The following is an 18,779-nucleotide window of genomic DNA, read 5'->3' on the forward strand; positions in this document are numbered from 1 at the left end:
TGTTGTTTTTACAATTATACTAAACGTATAAGTCAGTGAGGTGACCCTTTAATATCAGGTGTGCTGCCAAAGTTAGACCAGTTTTGGTTATTTCACATTATGATTTCTGATTTTGTGTTCTTCTCTGCGCTCTTCTCACTGGTTTGCAGTGGGCAGGGTTCCATTAGAAAAGGGGAAGTCACACACCTCCATGCACCAATCACAGTTCAGCAACATTTGAAATAAAAATGTGACGACAGCTGTTGTGTTGTGTGCTGATGTTGTCGGGCCTGTCAATCAGATTTAATAAAACCACACCAGCACAGTTCCTATGAAACACATTAGCTGAGTCTTTGAGTGATAAACTCTTAATAAATAATAACAAACGATGCTTTATTTCAGACTTTAACTCTGATTGTTGCCTATTTAGTCAAAAACATGTGAGGTTATAATGTAATGCTTCAGTTTTGCATCAAATTTTCAGAGGCGTTAATGTTATTTTAATCAGATGTTAGTTTGTGGAAGTGGATCTGGAGTCCTTGAAAAGCTCTGAAGCTCAACAGTGTGAGTCTAGACATGTTCACTGCAGTGTGGGAGAGAAGGCTACAGTTGTGAGGGGGTCGAGGCCATTGTTCGGGTAAAGTGAGACAAATGAGACCCTGGAGAGCACTACTTAGCCACTCATAAAGGTCAGATATGGAGCCACACCAATGGATGCTAATCCTGACCCCGGGGACCGTGTGCACATGCGCCTGTGGATGCAATTGTTTCACAGGCCGGTGACATTTAAACCTGAATAAGCGTACAATCCTGGGTGGCAGAACGGTGCGCATGTGTCTGTATGCCTATTTGGCTGGAAAGCAGTGGGCTTTAGTTCCCACTGAGGTTTAATTAGACATGGCCTTGGGGGCAATTAAAACATCAGAGGCTATTTCGTCATGTAGACAACACCAAGCGGTTGGCACTGTGCATATTCTCTTGATTTTGATTATGCTGTTCCTGGTTAAACATGTCAAACTGTCAGCTTCTGCAGAATGCTTTTTATGAATTGAATAGCACATCTCAATGAGCTTTATTTGTTACACTGTTTAATAAAAAAAAACATTTACAATCATAAAAACAGCCTTTCCATCTGTAAGAAACAGTTTTTATTATGTTCTCTATTAAGAGAGAGAGTAGAGATATTAGACGCCGGCACTGTGATATCATTATGAGGCATCACTGTGCATTAGACATTATGCAGCCTAGTCACACAGTCTAATTGGTATTGCACTAATAACACACTGGCAGGCTGAAAACATCCAATCCTTTCCCCTGGTGTTGGCGCTATAAGCTTGTCAGCAGGTCACACTGATTGGGCCACCTGAGAGTCGGTGGCATTGCAATTTATAAGTTTTAGCTGAATATAGTGGAGATAACGACTGGTGGGTCACAACAGTTCATCCCAAGTGTAATGAGCAGAGAAATTCACAATTCTCTTAATGCCTGTGTGTGTTATGTGTACGTGACAGAGAACTGTGGAAGCCCTTACTATGATTAATTCCTTCACTGAATGACAGCGCTGTGGTTGTACTGTACTGCACCATTTTTGCTTAAGAGTACATTTTAAAGTTGCTCTTACTTTAAGATTCAGTTTTGATGTGTCATACTGAGAAAAAACAATGTATAAACAAAGCAAGTTCTCCTGATAATGTCTTCAAAAGACAAACCATGAAAGTGTGTGTGACCTTTGCAGAATGGCCAGTGGATGCAGAGGAGAGACCCGAGATAATTCCACAGAAATATGAGCTCTTATTCTGGCTTAAACCTGTAGACAGCCTGATATTAAACTCATGCAAGAAGTACAAGACCACAGAAAGCACAGTGAACAGCAGCATGGATGTTTGGTCATGTTGCTCACAGGACAGCAATGTTGGTTGGTTGGTTGGTTGGTTGGTCCACTAATCTGAAATATCTCAACCAGGCTGCAACCTGGTATCGGACCAAAGCTTCTGCAGAAAAGTTAGCAATAATAGATATTTAATGTCAGGTTAGATTTTCAAAATAAAGCTTTGCTGTGGCACCAAAACTACTTGGTCAGGTTTAGGAAAAAATAATTATGTTATTTCGTTTACTAACAAAATATGACAAATTTTATTGAGTCATATCATCACTCGGACCTGAATCAACTCACTCAAAACCAGTGCAGTTTTTTAGCATCACAGGTCGAAGCTGTTAAAGACTGTCAGGCTGTCAAATACACGTTCATTTACAGTAAACCCTGTATGAAAGTACGAGGTGTGCAATCTTTCTAAACTGATATGAAGGTCTGTACTGTTCTTCATTACAAACTGCTGCAAGACATTTAGAAAATGATTTAAAGCAGCTATTTTTACCAGCAGGTGCTGCAGGAAAGCACATTAGTAGACTGTATCAAAGATTTTAATAAATGAGTCATCCATGAACAATGACCGAAGTACACACAGAAGTCCATGTCTGCACAAAATGAGGAATTAACTCCATCTTGTGGTGCGGAGAAGAACTACCAGCTCAATGACGGCAGAGTTACACAAAATACAATGTCAAACAGGACATTTCACTACATGATGTGAACTGTGGGCTCACGGACAGCCTGCAGGACGTTTATATAGCTTTGACTCTTCCGTCTTTTCTTCGATGTCCACCCTGTTCTGTCAATCACTGAAGTGCACAGTACCAAAAAACGAGTGAAGGATATTTGGCAAAACCAGTCAAACACACAGGGAGCTTTAATCCAGGGACTGCTTTAAGAAACAGTTACAAAAAATATGACACACCAGTGAACCTGAACACAACTCTTCTCTTTGGAGTAAAAAATGTCCAAAATAAAATGACACTGAAATTAAAAATCAAATTCGGCATTAAAAAACTGTCAGCTGACGGCAAAGTTAAGCTGCAGAGCGGCGACATGTACAGTTAATTCAAATTCCCCGTTATTTAAAATGGACAGCTCAATGAAGCTGGAACCAATGCGTCACATAAAAAAAGACATTAAATTATATTCGGATTCTGTTTGACTCTTCTAACCTCAATATTTCCTCGAGCCACGTCATTGAGTATTTGAACCTCCTATTTGAAAACAAAAGCACTACGATATAAAGCAACTTGAGATGTTTCTTGTAAAAGAAAATTGAAATCTAAACGCTGACGATCAGTTTCTCCGAACGTGAGCTCTTACTCTCCGTCACCTTCACCCTTATCAGCTTCCTCGTTGTGCTCTGGCACATTGTTGTCACCGTCTTCTTCGCCTTTCTTCTCTTCTTTGTCCGTCTCCTCCGTATCGCGTTTCTCCTTCTGCTCAGCTGCATTCAAATCTGTTTTTGCTGTGGTCACGTCAGGCTTTGGCGTGTCCTCTTTTACCACTTCCTGGACGTTGTACTTTCTATACAGCGTATAGTCTTTAACCACACTGATGCAGCACACGGCCTTGATGACCTCCACAATGACTGTCAGTTCTGGGTTGGTCAGATCGACCTTGTTCTTTGGGTTCAGCTTCCCCACTAGACCTGAAACGATCAGACGAGTGAGCTGAAATTCAGCTTTCAATCACTGTTTCCATCCGACATTATCAGATCATATGAGCAACACATTCCTCTTGAGTCCAACTCTACCTGCAATGGATTTGATGATTTCGTCTCTCTTGTTGTGGCTGCTGTTTCGGGCCTTGAAGGCGATCTGGTAGGTAGCACAGTTTGGGGTTTTGAACCAAGGCTCCAGGAAAGTGGTCAGGTACTTCACCATGTCATCCTGGAAGGCCTTGCATGTTCCGGTTACCTGGAAGAGACGAAAACAAGGATGAGACACTGCGGACGAGAGCATGAAACTTCAACTGTTTTTGTCCTGATGTATATTTTTACATTACTTCTGACTGCTTTGAAAACGTTGGGTTTTACTCACAGGAAGCATCCGAAGGATCACTCGTGACTTCTTCTTCTTGCTGGTGTGGAGATCAGACAGGATGTGATGAACCAGCTTGTCAGATTCTAGGAGTTGAAAAAAAGAAATGGGTCCATAAAAACATCACAATAAAAATACATCACATCAATGATTCCTCCACAGCGAAGACTTACCCAGGTTCTGAGTTTTGATGAAGATGACATTGTTTGCTCCACTCTCCAAAGCCTGAAAGCGCCTCTCCTGTTTAGCTCCAGATGCTTGCAGCTGTGCCACCTCTTTCTTCAGCGCTACATCGACATCTTCCTCGTCAGCCTCTTCTTCTTCGCTGCTGCTCCCGTTGTTTTCTTGCAACTGTGATCATGAGCGGCTCTTTATTAAGACCGTATTATGTCCACACATCATGTCAGTGAAGTACTAGAAAATGGGCCTCGCAGTTTGAGCGCAAGGTGATTCATTCAAAATCTCATTTGTCGGATCAACATTTTAAAGTCCAGAGACAAGAATGCTTTAACAATAAGTTGATCATCCAGACTGTTGGTGAAACTGTCTGACACTGACTGATCAACAGTTTTAGCAGATGGTCACATTTTAGTTAACGCATATAATTATTAGTTATACACACAAGTGGTGGGTAGTGAAAAATAGACAACCTTGAGGTTTAATTCAGGTCTGTTGTCGCAGGCATGTGCACATTTCAAAGGTTTTGCTCTGGCTACTTTCACGTAACACAAACCAAGTTCACTTGCTCCTGCTGTACAGTGACTTAGAAAGAGGACTAACGTGAAAAGGCCTCATGTTTAACCCCAGCAGGGCTCAGTAAAGTGCTCCTGGACTCACCTTCTCCGGCCCATAGAGCTTATCGGCGTATTCATTGAGCAGATTGAAGGCCTCCGCGGTGCACTTCCTCTCGTTCATGTTGCATGTGATGAGGATCCCCTGCATCCCCACCTCCAGCTCCCGGGAGCCCTTCCACCGCTTGCTGTGGTGGCCGGCCACGTACCGCTTCTTGCTCCGTTTCCTCGAGTCGTTTGTCGCGGTCGACATGTTAGCAGCTTCGGTACAAGTCAAAAGGTTGTGTTTCAGCTGCCTTCTTGTTTTGGTCTCTCCCCCTCGGCTGTTAGCCGTTAGCTTAACAGTTGAGGCTAACGGATCGCGTTTCGAGATTTTAAAGCGGCGACGACTGAAACGTAAAAGCCATGTGAAGTTTACAAAATGTCACAGCCTGTCTGTCTGAGCATGTGTCCCAGTCCAAACTGGAGCTGTTTCAACGGACGATGTCCCATTCAGTCATAACATAGCACGTTTTCGTTTCTCCCGTACGGCGTGTGAGGAGGGACAAAAGGCTGCGGCGGTCTGGCGAATCTTTATACACCTGTTTCATCATATTTGGAGATACGTGGTTTTCACTTGATTAGGAAGTAAAGCTTTCAGACAAATGTCGTGGAGTAAAATGGACATTATTTGCGTTTGAGACGTAGTGGACCACAAGTATAAAGCTGCATAAAAAAGAGGTACTCATGTACTTGTATCTAAGTATTTGAGTAAATGTACTTAGTTACATTACACCAGTGTACAAAATTCATAAAAACAAGCCAAAACTGAGAGCAAAGTTAAAAGATTACAACATGGAACAAAGTGTTGACTAAAACAGCCACTTTATTATTCTGACAGTTCGTTTCAGTACATTTACAAAATAGCTTATTTACTGCACATCACACAGAAAATTAAGTTTATTATCAGTCTTCATTATCAGTTGATGATTTTACTATAAAATCCACATCACTAATATTACTTTATTGCATTAGTTCATCAGTTCTCATTATTCACAAATTCAAGTGTGACTAAATGTGTACGAAAAACCAATTAATTATCCGAAGTACAATCAATAAATTAAACAGCATTCATGATGTCAGTGAAGTATGGCTTTGATTTGTGCTGCGGTGTGAAGTTGATGAAAGGAGACCTCTCTACAAGTCAACACACAGCGTTATTCAGGAAACAACAAACAGAGGTAGATCATACAGCAGCAGCTTTGTTCTCAGGTTAATAGCTCTTTCTTACAGTTGACCTCTGATGAGGACCGCAGCTCAGAGTCGAGCTGATCTGACAGAGTGAGACAGACGACCTGACTGCAGCAGAGGCCACTGAGCTGCCCTTCATCAGAGCTGACTCCCACTTAAAGAACTCGCATCCCTTCTGGACCACGCCTCCGCCGCCTGACCGGCGCACCGGACAGCAGTAAAACCCTCGGCCGTGGTTCGGTCCACCATTGGATACGACCTGCCGCTTCGCACGACGGCCACACGCACACAGCGGGGATGTGATCCTCTGTCCTCCTGTCACTGTGACAGAGAAGGAGGAACGACTGGCACGTGAGGAAGGTGTGTTGGTTGACAGAGAGGAGAGGACATTCTTGGAGGTGCAAAGAGAGCCACGTGAGGAGGGACGGGAGGGTTTTGCAGGGTCAGTGAAGATGGTAAAGGACGATTTTGGAGTCTCTTTGTGATTTGTGTGTTGTTTGACGACTGCTCTGGGCCGGGCAAAGGAGGTAGTGGGGGTGGACGTCTTTCTTGGCGTGAAGGTTTTGTGCCTGACTGGAAAAGGTCTGTTTGTTTTATGGGGCTCATGGGACGTTTCCTTTACCTGTAAACAGGTTTTTAGTCCTGTTTTGCACTGATTTGATTTGGAGTCCCAAGTAACAGTTTCAGGCACAGCAAAATAAGCATCGGGCTCTGAGATCGTTGAATGCTGCCTGATTTCATTTAAGTGACTGGACACATGAACGTGGCGCCTCATCTTTGCAGCTGGAGACGTCGTTGATGACTCACTGGTCATCTTCTGAGTTTTAAAGTTGTTTTTTACGCTCACTGTTTCTCTTATGTTGTCCATTAATGTGACCTCACTGTCTGATGAATGTGTCTTATCAGCCCACACGTGACATCCGCTGTCAAAATCGACGTCAGATTCTCTCTCCGTTTCACTGATGACGTCGTCATCACCCCCCAACACCACGTCATCATATGAACCACACCTGTCTTCTGTTTCCACTGAAAGATCTACACCTTCGTCTTCATCCGCAAGCCCAACCGCTGCTCCTGTTTTTGCGGGCTGGTTTGGTTGAGGCAGGTTCGAGAGGCAGCCCACAGTAGTAGAACACAGAACAAAGCTGCTGCTGCTGCTGCTGCTGTTATCACTGTGTGGTGAATTTCTCATTACCAAAGAGGAAATATTGGTGACAGCCTCTGCTGTGACTGACCTCCTGTTGTGTCCCCAGAGTGATGGAGTTGTACCATTCAGCAGTGTCTTTGGCGAGATCAGGCTTTGACAGATTTGAACTGAACTTGAGCTCTCCTTTGGGTCTAAATCCCTCGTATTGATCTCTGAACACGATTTAGTCCGACATGATTTGGAAGGAATCTTTGATAATGTGGGTTTGCTTGTGGTATGTGTGTGTTCCTCTTTATCCGCGTTGGATTTTTCTTCCTTGTCATCTGCAGTTGTCTTTCCAAACATGGGTTTGACCATTAATGGGGTCTATAAGAAGAAGACAAGATGAGAGATCATCAGCGACTCACAATATCATCCATTATGGATTTTTCTTGAAAGTGTATTGTGAAATAAAGTATCTCAGCAGCTATTGGTACTAGGCTGTAGAGTCCCATTAAACTGCATGTTTGCTGTCTCTTCAGTGTCCAGAAAGTTTTATTTCATATTTTACACAGCATCAGGCACATTCTAAAAACTGCCATGAGTTGTATGAATATGTGATTATGATATTGCAACAATCCAGTTATGTATTTGTTTATTTATATAATAAAGCTTTCTACATGCAGGATCTTTCTGAATCAAAAGCTTCTTCCACACAGTCAACATACATAGGAGGTTTTTCTTGGGGAGACAGAAGGGGGAGCCGGGATTTAGGAGTTGGGATGCATCGTTGGACGACGGCCACTCACCCTCACCAGGCTCTTAGTGATCTTCATCACGCACCCATCCCTCATCATCCTCGCTGCCAACTGAGCTGTATTTCGAGCATCATCCAAACCTGAGGAGACAAGAAAAACAAGACACGCAGGATTAGATTAAGACTTTATGTTCAGATTAAGATTTATTTTGACAAAATAACTTTTTTTTCCAGATACCAGAATGCTCTCTCCCTGAAAACTGTATTCCCAGATCTTGCAGTGCCCCGTTCAGGCCTTTGGGTTTCCTGTCGTAAAACATCTGAAAAGTAAAAAAGGACTTAATCACAACATGAGAAGTGATAACTACAACAATCAAGAAAATAACTGGTGCACCAAACAATTCTTGATGTAACCAGAAGCATGAAAGAGAAACAAAGCAGATGAGCCTCCACTTACCCTGTAGGTGTTTCTCAGGTCTATCCAGCTGTTAAGCACATCAGGTTTATGGAGCTGCTTGCGTTTACACTCGTATTGCAAACAAACGCCAAGATCCCAGTCTGATACGCAATGCAGAATGAGGCGCGTTAAAATTCCAACATGGTGAAAGTAAATCATGGGATTGTGCTAACGGAGCGCGATAACTGATTGTTCTTGTACAAGATTTGCAACGTCTGAAGATAAAAATTGAATTCTAGTTTATGTTTAGAGTGTTCTGGTCTCCAATGCAGGAGATATTGTCTTTTACTTGTGATGGATACCTTATGAGTTGTAAACCAATTCCATTAACTTTTACCTGACCATGTGAGGAAAGCACACAGTTTTTCAGTAGCTGAGGGTGCAGAAGATCTCTGCTGTGCATTGGGAAAGACCACCCCCATATCGAGCTGCAGGCGTTGCAGCCAGCGGCTGAACCGAGAAAGGCAGATCTGAAGAGGGACTCCTGCCTCAACTTGCATCTGTGAGACAGACAGACAGAGGGAGTGTTTAGAGGAAATGTGAAGTCCATTGGCATGTCTGAAGCAGTATATTTCTGTCTATGCACAGACACCTGTGTAATCCCGGTCAGCTCAGTGCAGAACTCAGACAGAATGGGGCGTTCTTGGGGTTGAACATAAGTGTGAAACTCGGATTCGACCTCCCCCGTAGACGTGTTCAGCAGAACAGCAGGAAACTCAACTGCATTAGAGGGAAGAAAGAAGGATGGATGGGTGCATCAGCAGTCAGGGAGAAAAAGCGAAACGGTCCTTGTATGTAACATGTAAAGGGGTTACTTACTAATTTCCTGGCTGTGGCTGTTTTTCTCCCTCCAGCAAGTGGACTCGAAATCAATCACAATCAGGTATGAGAATATTTGATCTGAGAGGAAACACGCAGCATTTTATACAGCTGCAAGTCCAACAATGTGTTCCAGTGTGTCTCAACATGAACTCTACATATACACATAATCAAGTCAAATAGTCATACTTACTTGCTACCAATGATTTCTTTAACCCGTTAGAAGACTGACTCCTCTGCCTCAATAATCCAAGTTCCCTGTGAAGACGAGAAGGGATTGAAGAGCCTCTGTTAAAAACTGTTACCTTCAGCCTCAACGTGTTTTCCCAAATCTCAGCGACACGACAGAGCACAAACTGCAGCAAAGCACTGTTGACCAATTTAAACATAAATAGTTTAAAATTTAAACAATATGAAAGCACTCAACATAACACGAATGTATGACGTTAGTTACTAAAACATTTACAGTTACTACGTTACAAAACGTTTCTTTGTCTTCCCGGTTTGTTGTTTACATTAGCTGTTTGCTAACGCTAAAGGCTAAATGCTCATGGTCACTCAGTTACTTACTTGGCCAGTTTCTTTGTAGACATAACGTTATTATTATTACTTGACAACTAATTTTACAAAAAACACATGGAACTATAAAACCTTGCCACTACAAAACGCAGCAAAAATCGCGCTGTTTTTTTAAACGTTCATCCATCAGTCTGCGGTTGATTCATTGGGGCTGCGAGTCTATGAAATCAATTGCAGAAACAGATAGTCGACCACGTTAAGATCACGGCGTTTATCGAAACTGAACGAACGGCACTTCCGGTTTTATCGTGCTTTAAATCGAAACAAGGGCATGAAATACTGGATAATAAGCGACCAATGTAAGACAACAAGAAAGAAAAACAAAATGCCCACATAGTGTAAGTGTGATCTGTAGTAGTCATTTTGTCAGACTAAACACTTTCAAATCTACGTAATTTAGCTACGTGCACGAACTGAAACACATTAGTCAATACATAAGTTTAAGTTTTAAAGTTACAAACCGGAAGTAGTGCTCGTATTTTCTAACTTTCTATCGCATATGGTAACATGCAGTAGCGTCTGAGTTTTAACCATGTGTTTTTAGCCGCTACCAGTGGTGGAGAAACATGATTTTGAAGCCTGCAGAAGCAATAACATCTGGTATTTACACATTTTAATTACTATTTTCACGCCTATACTGAACTTAAAAATACTATCTCATAAACTAATAGGTGTACAGTGTTTTGTAAAGTGTTAGCTAGCTACATGGTTAGTGTGTCCTGTGTAATCAAACACCAAACTGAGTTCAACCACTGAACCGGTTCATGTTATTTATCTGACGTTTGCTGCACAAACACATTCTCGTCACTAGAAATGCTTTGAATGTACACATCTCCTCATAATGCGGTAAAGTAGCCAAAGACATCACCATGTCATTTAAGTCATTCTCCTTCAGTAATCATGGTTGCTTCATAGAACAACCTCCTGGTGTCTCCTGTTCTTCAGTGGCACCTGTACAGTCTCACCTGGTGAAAGGTGAAGTTGTTCCAGAATATCAGTCGGCCAAATACACTTTCAATATTGTTGTAAAACATTATTTTGTGTCTCTACCTCGCATTGAGGATTATTCTGTGAACAGGTTTTTCTACATACCTGTCTCTATTTATTGTCCCAGAAGTCTGTGTTGTGTGTTCACCTGCAGAATAATTACAGCCATACATAAACTGTAATAGCTTTAAGTGATTTCCAGAAATAGTGATTTGCTGAGGTTCGGTGGATGCATATTTCTATCATCAATGAAAGCTAGAAAACATCCACCTACAAAACTCATTTTCTCTATCTTGTTCTCTATGTTTATTTTGTCCTGGTACAAAGCAACAAAAGTTTAGAATACAGCTGAAAATGCTGATTTAAATGAGGAAAGATCTGATCAAAGAGTTCGTACAGTTAAAGCATTCAAGGCCAACTTTCAATATGCATATATCATATGCAATATGCACAGTCCTAGTCGGCTAAACACAGGGGATGGCATTTCAAATATCTCTGTCTTTAAATCTCTCAGTAGAAACTTCAGCTTGAACATGGAGCCTTCATCATCATCATCAGCAGCAGCAGCAGCAGCAGCAGCAGCAGCAACATGCAGCAGAGAGAAAAGAAAGAGCGTCGCCCCCACAGCGCACGAGACGGCCAAGAGATTAAAAACTGCGCAGGAAGGCGAGGAGACGCTGGAGCGTGGACGTTCCTCCCGCTCGCCGAGGATCTCTGTGCTGCTCGACCGCCTTCAGCAACCAATTACACAGAATGAGCTGACGGAGCTGCTACATTACGCCGCTCTGGGGAAAACAGGTGGCGTTAAACAGCCCAGGTAATGACTGTGATAGTAAGATCTTATCGGCTCTCATCAAATAACTCTCTGTAATGTACTTATGCTTCGTCCCTGTGCTGCCGCAATAATCTAAATGATCTGTTTTAAGTCTTTTGTGCTGCAGACTACAACACTTACGCTTCCCCCGTGTCTCCTTTAGTTGGTGTCGTCTCCTCCATCAGAAGATGATTAAAGCTGTGAACGTGGTGATCGTGGAGGGCCTGAGCCAGAGTCACTTTTATAAACACTACCTCACCCTGCGACACCTCAGGACCAGCTACACCACTGTGAGTAAGCAGAGGTAATGGGACAAATTGTATCCTCAGTGTCTGTGTTTTAACACCGGTGCTTGTGTTTTATCTGGCTGGAGTAGAGGACCACTTTTACTCCATCACTTTCCGACCTGGCGTCCGGAATCTTCAGCAGTGAAGTTCCCAAATCGGATGCTCTGTCACTTTCCCAAAGGCACGGTGAAAGCAGTCAGTTACACAAAGGTGAGGATTTGCGTTTGTTGTGTAGAGTGTAGATCTGGGACATAACATGAACACATACTCGGTACAGCTGTAGATTTAGACCTAGTTAAAGGTTTAGATATTTTATGAACTTATTCAACTGTTGTAGGTCACATCCAAAGTCCACTGTTAGTCAAATAATCTGCCTGTGTGTAATTATCTTCTGAATGCTCTAATATTTTGTTTAGTCAATGATATCATATCTCTCAGCTGTAGTTTTGTGTTTCCTCTGAGTGTTTTTGCTCTTCTCCTTATTTGTGTGTATTTGTGTGTGTGTGTGTGTGTGTGTGTGTGTGTGTGTGTGTGTGTGTGTTATTGTGCACTGCTGCAGCGCTGAGGACTCATCCAGTAATCATCAAGTTTGGGACACAGAGGAGAGGACTGACGGCGTATGTTCTCTCTCAGGAGGAGATGATCAAGAGACATTTCCCAGTCAAAGGTGAGTCTTGTCTCTTGTCTCTGTAGCGAGCTAGCCTCATTGATATCCATAGGTAGTGTGTTCCATAGCTTTGGGTTGTGATGGACAAAGGCTGCATCCCTGATTTTCTTTCGTCTGTTGTTGGAAACCTCCAGTAAACCAGCAGCAGTTTTTGGTGAAGGCAAATAGTGAACAAGGGATTTAGTAATGTAGCTTGGTGCTAGCACATTAAGGGCTTTGCACACGAGGACGAGGACCTTAAAGTGCCTGTAAAATGTCACAGGAAGCCCGTGCAGCGCAGCTAAAACCGGACTAATGATCCATGTTACTGCTTTCCAGTGACTCTGGGTTCTGTCCTCTCTAAAAGCTCAGTATTTGGGTGTGAAAAACGCCGGCTTGGTGTAGACGAAAAGCTGAAATGGAGACAAAGGTCAGCGTCACCTCTACCTTCTGACTCGGTTTTGGTTCCTTTTTGCTCAGGAATGCCGGGCTTTGAGGACTTTGTGTGCACAGACTGCGCTGACTGCCTGACTGACAGCTGCCCTCTGTATGGACTCGACTGTGAAATGGTGAGATGCTCTCAATCATACACCTCATTCCCACTTTGCATTGTAGAATCCAGTCATGCAGTTTCAGAAAATCAATAACAAATCCATGGAGCCTACAGTATTGATAGACAGGTGCCATTATTGTGATTTTATCTCTAGCAGTGTGTTCTTGATACCCTCATTTTACAGCACCGCCTGAAGCAATATGTTATGAATAAATACACAGGCAGAACTTACAGACAATGTTTTAATTAATAAGCATTTTAATGAGCTATTTTGATTTTTCATGAATTTGTAGCACATCCTGTCAGGTCAGAATGTACAATACTCTATTATAAATATGCAGATATGCTTCCGGTCAGTTTTATTGATTGATTTATTGATTTTTTTTTGGCCAGGTAGGAATTATTCATGGAAAGAGTCGAACAGTTATATAAGTGTGCATAAAAACAAGGCAGCCAGGTTTGGGTTTGACAGAATGGCATTTATTTCTGAAGCTTCTTCATGTTGCTGGTCATCTGTTTTGTTTAGAAATGTTCACCACCTGACAGGATGAGACACGTCACTCTGAGGCACTTTTATTCCACTTGAAGCTCTAATTGTCAGAGCTCCCCATCTGTCACTCAGGATTGCCCGGAAATAACTGTATTCTGCAGGAGCTACGTCTAAACATCCTGTGTTTTACATTTAATGTTTTATTTATCACCGTGTCCTTCCTCTCCTGTGCCGTCTCCTTTCATTCAGCTGTTCTTAGCATCCGTGTGATGGTTCTATTATCGCCGCTCATCACTGCTAACGTTGTGCTTCAGTGTCTCACAGAGAAGGGATACGAGCTGGCTCGTGTTTCTCTGGTGGATGGTGACGGGAACTGTGTGCTGGACGAGCTGGTGAAACCTCAGAACCGAATCCTCAACTACCTCACCAAGTACACATAACCACACACACACAAACTGGCGTACTTTGATAACCATCATCCGTCACTGTGTTAGAGTATGTTTTTCTTGGCTTCCGATAGGTTCTCTGGTATAACTGCGGCGATGCTGCGACCAATCACGACCACCCTGCGGGACGTTCAGGTGAAGCTCAGGACGATATTGCCGAGCGACGCTGTTCTGGTGGGACATTCGGTTAACAACGACCTCAGTGCTCTGAAAGTGAGTTACTGCTGACGTTTAGATGTCTGTGTTTTAACAATCTAACTATCAGGATGAGTTTTGAGTCAGTGGGTTTCTTTTGTTTTTGTGGTCGTTTGAATGTGTCGTGAACCGGAGAGCAGGTGAGGCTTTGTGTCTGTGTGCTTTGCAAAAACACGGCGACGCCATCTGTAACCATTAAAACCACCATGTACACAACAGCCTGCATCACCATCTGTCTCAGTATTTCTGTCAGATTTATTTCAAACTCTGCACATCAAGGCTCTAATCTTCTGAACGCTCATCTTTTTTCAAATACTGCTCTGCACTCAACTTTGCATCCACACTAACCTGGAAACAATAGGACGTGTTGCTGCTTCACAAAAGCAGAATTCAGCCCATCCTGCTGTGCTGAGCCCCCCGATTCTTTACAGCCCTGATTCCAAAAGAGCTGGGAGGCTGTGTAAAGCATCCATAAAACAGAATGTGATCATTTGTTGATCCTTTTTAACTCAATTAAAAATGAATGAAAAAGACAATATATATATTTCAGATATATTCTAAAAAGGTGTTTCATGTTTGAAAAGCTCTGTTCAGATGCAGATATGCCTCTTTCTATAAAAAGTTGAAGTTGGATTGTGTTCTCCCTGCAGCTGATCCACCAGCATGTAATCGACACCTCGCTGCTGTACAGGAGAGAGTTCGGACAGAGGTTTAAACTGAAGGTCCTGGCCGAGACGGTGCTGAAGTGAGTTGTGCCTCCTTCTCTCTCTCTCTCTCTCTCTCTCTGCCTCACTCACCTGCTGCAGCTAATAATTTCATTTCACACCTGTATCCCAGGAGGCAAATACAAACTGAAGAGAAGAAGGGTCACAATCCCACTGAGGACGCTGTGGCAGCTCTGGAGCTGGCCCAGTACTTTATTAAAAATGGCCCTCGCCAGGTAACGCATTTCACACACACACACACACACACACACACACACACAGAGTTGATGTAATATTTCTTCGCTCACTGTCAGGTTGTAGAGCTTCACCTGGAGGACCTGTGGGGATATACAATAGAGGAGGAGTCCACTGACTGTGCACCTCCACCCACACTGAGTCACAGGTACAATACGTTGCACAATCTGCACACCTGTTTGCATTTGTCACCTCTCACCACAGTTACTCAGACCGTGTCCACACCAAATCAGGTAACCCACATCTGTCCTTGGCGCCTCTGGCCTCCATTCAAAGCCTGCGTTTTCCTCTCTGTGGTGGATCAGTACAAACGCACAGCCCTCACATGTTTGTGTGGCTTCTGGAAAACAATGACGTAAACCTCCTCAGACACAAGAAAGGTTTCGGAAATTACCTGAAAACTGCCAAAAACACACTGTTTGTCTTTGTCTGATTAGCTGGAAAATGCATCGACACAATGCTGAAAACAGGCTGTTTTTCTGAGCTCAGGACAAGGTGACGCTTTAAAGATACGTGGTTCTCACAGGACATCAACGCTACAAACAGATGATGATCTTCTGGACTATGGTGCATTGCTGTACATTAAACTGGCCAACAGTATTTAAAGGAGTTCAAATGGACTCAATCTTAAACATCTACTGCAATAAAATGCAACACAGACGTTAATGTAGCAGAAATATTAATCCGATGTAATGATGAAACCCTGACAGAGAACATTTTGCTGCACAGTGATACTCCCACCGCTGCTGCTGTCACTAATGAAAGCCTTAAAATCTGTGTCATGAATTGATTGATTGATTCTGCTCTTGATGAGGTGAAACTCTCTTCACTCTTTCTGCTGCAGCTGTGTTTGACCAGTTCTCCGTCTCTGTTGATCGTGCAGGTTTGCTGACGTCCTGCAAACACTTGGCCGCTCAGTCGCCTTCTTAGGGAAGCGTTCTGACATCGCGCTGGATCCGTCCAATCAGATGTGGCTCAACTCTGACAAAGAGGTGAGAGTTTTGACTCCGGAGCTGCCTGCTGCCTCCTGACCTTTACCTGATCAAACACTTAAGATTAACTTGGTTTTCCACCAAGAAATGAGATGACCTTGATTATAGCTGGATATATGTATCAGTTTGCCGTATTTTTCATTTGATTCAGAGGTTACAGGCTGCTGCATCATCCTTTTTCCTCGCCATCCTCCCTTTAAGTCATGCTCCTCTTCTTCTCCTCCTCCTCCTCTGTTACTCTGTCCTTCAGGTGTTGGCCTCTTTCAGGAGACAGAACAAGAGCCCCTTCCTCTCAGTGCTCCAGCTTTCATCCCTCTCAGACCGCCTTCACCAGGAGCAGCAGTACCAGAGGGTGAGATGTTTATCTGGAACCCATCAGTTTAAAGCGTCTGTGTGTTACTTCAGTGCACCTCGTAATGTGTGTGTTTATCTTGCAGGTGTGTGCAAACCTTCGAGACATGTGTGTCGTGTTCGCTGGGCCGTTTCCCGCAGGTTTCTCCGAGAGGGAGGCGAGGCGGCTGTTTCGTTGTTGCGGACCAGTTCGGAAGATCAAAATGTTGAACACAACTGTCAGGGTGTGTCTCGCCTCCATTATAATGCTTTAATTTACATTTAAGAAGCTACCATTTGCAGGTCTGACTCCGATTAACACAACCTTTTAAAGGCAGTGTGATAATTGTTGCTAAACCAGAGCTGTAAGAGTCTGCTGTATGGATGTGCTTCATTGATCTCGCCTGTTTTTCTGACAATGTCTGGTTTCCAGGTTCATGCAGAGGTCGAGTTCAAGCTGCTGGAGGGAGCTCTGCTGGCTTTAAAGACTTTGAATGGACTTAATCTGCAGGGACAGTCCATCAAGGTAACTCTCATCCTGTTTTCTTTTTGCTTTCTGTTCCATATTCCCTTTACATTGCAGGTGAAGTCATGTTAAAACATTTGTAGCCTGCTGTGTGTCCAACACGTGTGCTTCTGTGTGTCTTTTCAAGGTCCAGAGGCCTGTTTATGAGTCAATGCTGGACCTGGATCTGACTCTTGACGCTTTGATGGATGACGGTCTCAACGCCAGTCACCTCTACGCCATTAAATTTAACCCTAGCATGGCCGAAAGCATTCACGTTTCTGCAAAGGTCAATGGACACACGTTAGACACAAAAAGATCAGGAGTTACTCCTGTTACGGCTCTGAACGGTTCGCCCTCTGCTAAAGTCAACGGTGCCCAGCTGCAGCCCACCACCACCAAGTCTAAACTATCAGAGGAGGCGCTCAGAGAGACATTTGCGCACTTTGGCGCGGTGGAGAGAGTCGTCCTTCCTGCCAAACCTGGAAAACATGCAAGACATGCACACATAAGTGAGTGAAACGCTGTATTGTTCCTCATCGCTTGCTGTACTCTTCGTGTGTGAGTTCATGCAAAGTTTGTGTGTCTCTGGTGGACAGAGTTTGAGTGTTCAGAGGACAAACATTCAGCCCTCAGCTCCTCCGAGGACCTCCAGAAGGACAACTACCTCGTCTGTCCATCCCTAACTCCATCCCACTTACCTTCATGGGTTCCCATGACAACGGCAACCACCGCCGTGGATCCTGACAATGAGGCGGCAGAAGACGAGGGGAGGGGTCCCATGCACAGCAGTTCACAGGTAAAGACGAGGGTGCGTTGACTCACACGCTCCTAAAGCCTCTGTGTTTTCATGTCAGTCCCAGTGGAGGCGGGCTCGTGGGTGTTGCTCTCAGCCAATCCCTGACTTTCTGTCTGCCAGAGTCTTTTTGCTTTGTCAGCGTGTCAGCAGGCTGCACATTAGTATTAAGTAAGCAATGATAGGAGTAAGCCTGTCAGCTGGCTGTGTTAGCTTTAAGTTTAAAGCACAGCTGAGCCTGATGAAGTCTGACGATGCCTACGGAGAGTCGGACAAATTATTTTTCACCCATCCAGGAATTTTCTTGGTGTCAGCACTCTACAAGTGTAACCTGTGTGTGAAAACCCAAAGCGGCAGCTGTTTGCTTTTTCTTTTTTTTCCTAGGATGGCAAAGGAATTACCCACCCTACTCTGCCTTTGAATGAGTACTTGTTGCCTTCATCGGATGGGTTGGGTAGGTTTAGGCATGAGGAGTAATGATTGGTTAGGATTCTGGTAAATTGTCAGGGTAAGCCAATCGGAAGCAGAGTAGGGTGGGTCATTCCTTCGTCATCCATCCATACATTCAGTTTTATGTGAGCATGGTTAAATATATGTCTCAGTGTATATGCTGCACATGTGTGTGAGTTCAGGAATGGAAACCTAGTTTGTACTACACGTTGACTTTTGACTGATCTGTTTAGGACCAGGAAATGGATCTCAAGATGAGGAAGTTGGACTGCCGCCTGCAGAAGCTCTTCAGATCTCTCCCAGACTGCACTCTGTCAGTGGTTGTTCTGCTCGGACACACCGGGTGAGGATTCTGATCCAGTCTGGAAAATTCTGCCTCAAAGTGAAACATGTCTAAGCTTTCTCTTCTCCTCTTCAGTGCTCGCGACCACATTCCTGGTTTGTGCCTCGTGGAGGTCAAGCAAGGTTCCTGAAGCGAACAGTGACCTGGTCCTCTGAGGGAGTGACGATACAAAAATAAATCAAATAATTAAAAAAAATCAAGTGCCACAGACTTCTTACCTCAGACTTGTGTTTTTTTTTACTGAAAGAGCTCTCAGCTGCGTGTCTGCACGATACTTTTCCATTCAGCAAACGTATAAACAACCCTGATTCCAAATATTTAATGTTTGACCTC

General features: G+C 43.6%; 3 protein-coding genes across 4 annotated transcripts; 1 reads left to right on the top strand and 2 right to left on the bottom strand.

The window, feature by feature from the left end:
* Window positions 1–1,060: 1,060 nt before the first annotated feature.
* On the bottom strand, window positions 1,061–5,238 carry thumpd1 (THUMP domain containing 1). The gene is made up of 5 exons (XM_076729711.1): window positions 4,732–5,238; window positions 4,068–4,245; window positions 3,895–3,980; window positions 3,609–3,771; window positions 1,061–3,503 (listed from the first exon to the last, which is right to left on the bottom strand). Exons 1-5 carry the CDS (start codon window positions 4,936–4,938, stop codon window positions 3,172–3,174), a joined length of 966 nt encoding a protein of 321 aa, XP_076585826.1. The 5' UTR covers window positions 4,939–5,238; the 3' UTR covers window positions 1,061–3,171.
* A 296-nt stretch (window positions 5,239–5,534) lies between these two features.
* On the bottom strand, window positions 5,535–9,797 carry eri2 (ERI1 exoribonuclease family member 2). The gene is made up of 9 exons (XM_076728921.1): window positions 9,645–9,797; window positions 9,268–9,332; window positions 9,075–9,155; window positions 8,848–8,975; window positions 8,593–8,755; window positions 8,256–8,356; window positions 8,037–8,118; window positions 7,851–7,939; window positions 5,535–7,428 (listed from the first exon to the last, which is right to left on the bottom strand). Exons 1-9 carry the CDS (start codon window positions 9,665–9,667, stop codon window positions 5,938–5,940), a joined length of 2,223 nt encoding a protein of 740 aa, XP_076585036.1. The 5' UTR covers window positions 9,668–9,797; the 3' UTR covers window positions 5,535–5,937.
* A 331-nt stretch (window positions 9,798–10,128) lies between these two features.
* On the top strand, window positions 10,129–18,668 carry rexo5 (RNA exonuclease 5). Of its 2 annotated transcripts, none has more exons than XM_076728623.1 (19): window positions 10,129–10,253; window positions 11,155–11,457; window positions 11,618–11,744; window positions 11,831–11,951; window positions 12,301–12,408; window positions 12,868–12,956; window positions 13,745–13,860; window positions 13,951–14,089; window positions 14,722–14,816; window positions 14,909–15,011; window positions 15,090–15,178; window positions 15,914–16,022; window positions 16,273–16,374; window positions 16,460–16,597; window positions 16,786–16,878; window positions 17,006–17,369; window positions 17,457–17,656; window positions 18,337–18,446; window positions 18,522–18,668. In XM_076728623.1, exons 2-19 carry the CDS (start codon window positions 11,174–11,176, stop codon window positions 18,574–18,576), a joined length of 2,442 nt encoding a protein of 813 aa, XP_076584738.1. In that variant the 5' UTR covers window positions 10,129–10,253; window positions 11,155–11,173; the 3' UTR covers window positions 18,577–18,668. The 2 variants fall into 2 exon arrangements, with proteins under 2 accessions (XP_076584738.1, XP_076584739.1); XM_076728624.1 differs by having other exon boundaries at window positions 10,171–10,253; window positions 11,158–11,457.
* Window positions 18,669–18,779: the final 111 nt, after the last annotated feature.

The sequence above is a fragment of the Chaetodon auriga genome, chromosome 4, assembly GCF_051107435.1.
Source record: "Chaetodon auriga isolate fChaAug3 chromosome 4, fChaAug3.hap1, whole genome shotgun sequence".
NCBI lineage: Eukaryota > Metazoa > Chordata > Actinopteri > Chaetodontiformes > Chaetodontidae > Chaetodon > Chaetodon auriga.

Bases quoted from the DNA above. Each gene is read 5' to 3' on its own strand.
- thumpd1 (XM_076729711.1), bottom strand. From the start codon at position 4,938: ATGTCGACCGCGACAAACGACTCGAGGAAACGGAGCAAGAAGCGGTAC. The intron at 3,772-3,894 runs GTGAGTAAAACC...CGTCTCTTCCAG, and splicing joins TGATCCTTCGGATGCTTCCT to GTAACCGGAACATGCAAGGC. The intron at 3,504-3,608 runs GTAGAGTTGGAC...TGATCGTTTCAG, and splicing joins AATCATCAAATCCATTGCAG to GTCTAGTGGGGAAGCTGAAC.
- eri2 (XM_076728921.1), bottom strand. From the start codon at position 9,667: ATGTCTACAAAGAAACTGGCCAA. The intron at 8,756-8,847 runs GTGTCTGTGCAT...TCTGTCTCACAG, and splicing joins AGCTGACCGGGATTACACAG to ATGCAAGTTGAGGCAGGAGT. The intron at 8,119-8,255 runs GTAAGTGGAGGC...TTTACTTTTCAG, and splicing joins ACCTGAGAAACACCTACAGG to ATGTTTTACGACAGGAAACC.
- rexo5 (XM_076728623.1), top strand. From the start codon at position 11,174: ATGGAGCCTTCATCATCATCATCAGCAGCAGCAGCAGCAGCAGCAGCA. The intron at 12,409-12,867 runs GTGAGTCTTGTC...CTTTTTGCTCAG, and splicing joins GAGACATTTCCCAGTCAAAG to GAATGCCGGGCTTTGAGGAC. The intron at 16,023-16,272 runs GTGAGAGTTTTG...TCTGTCCTTCAG, and splicing joins GGCTCAACTCTGACAAAGAG to GTGTTGGCCTCTTTCAGGAG.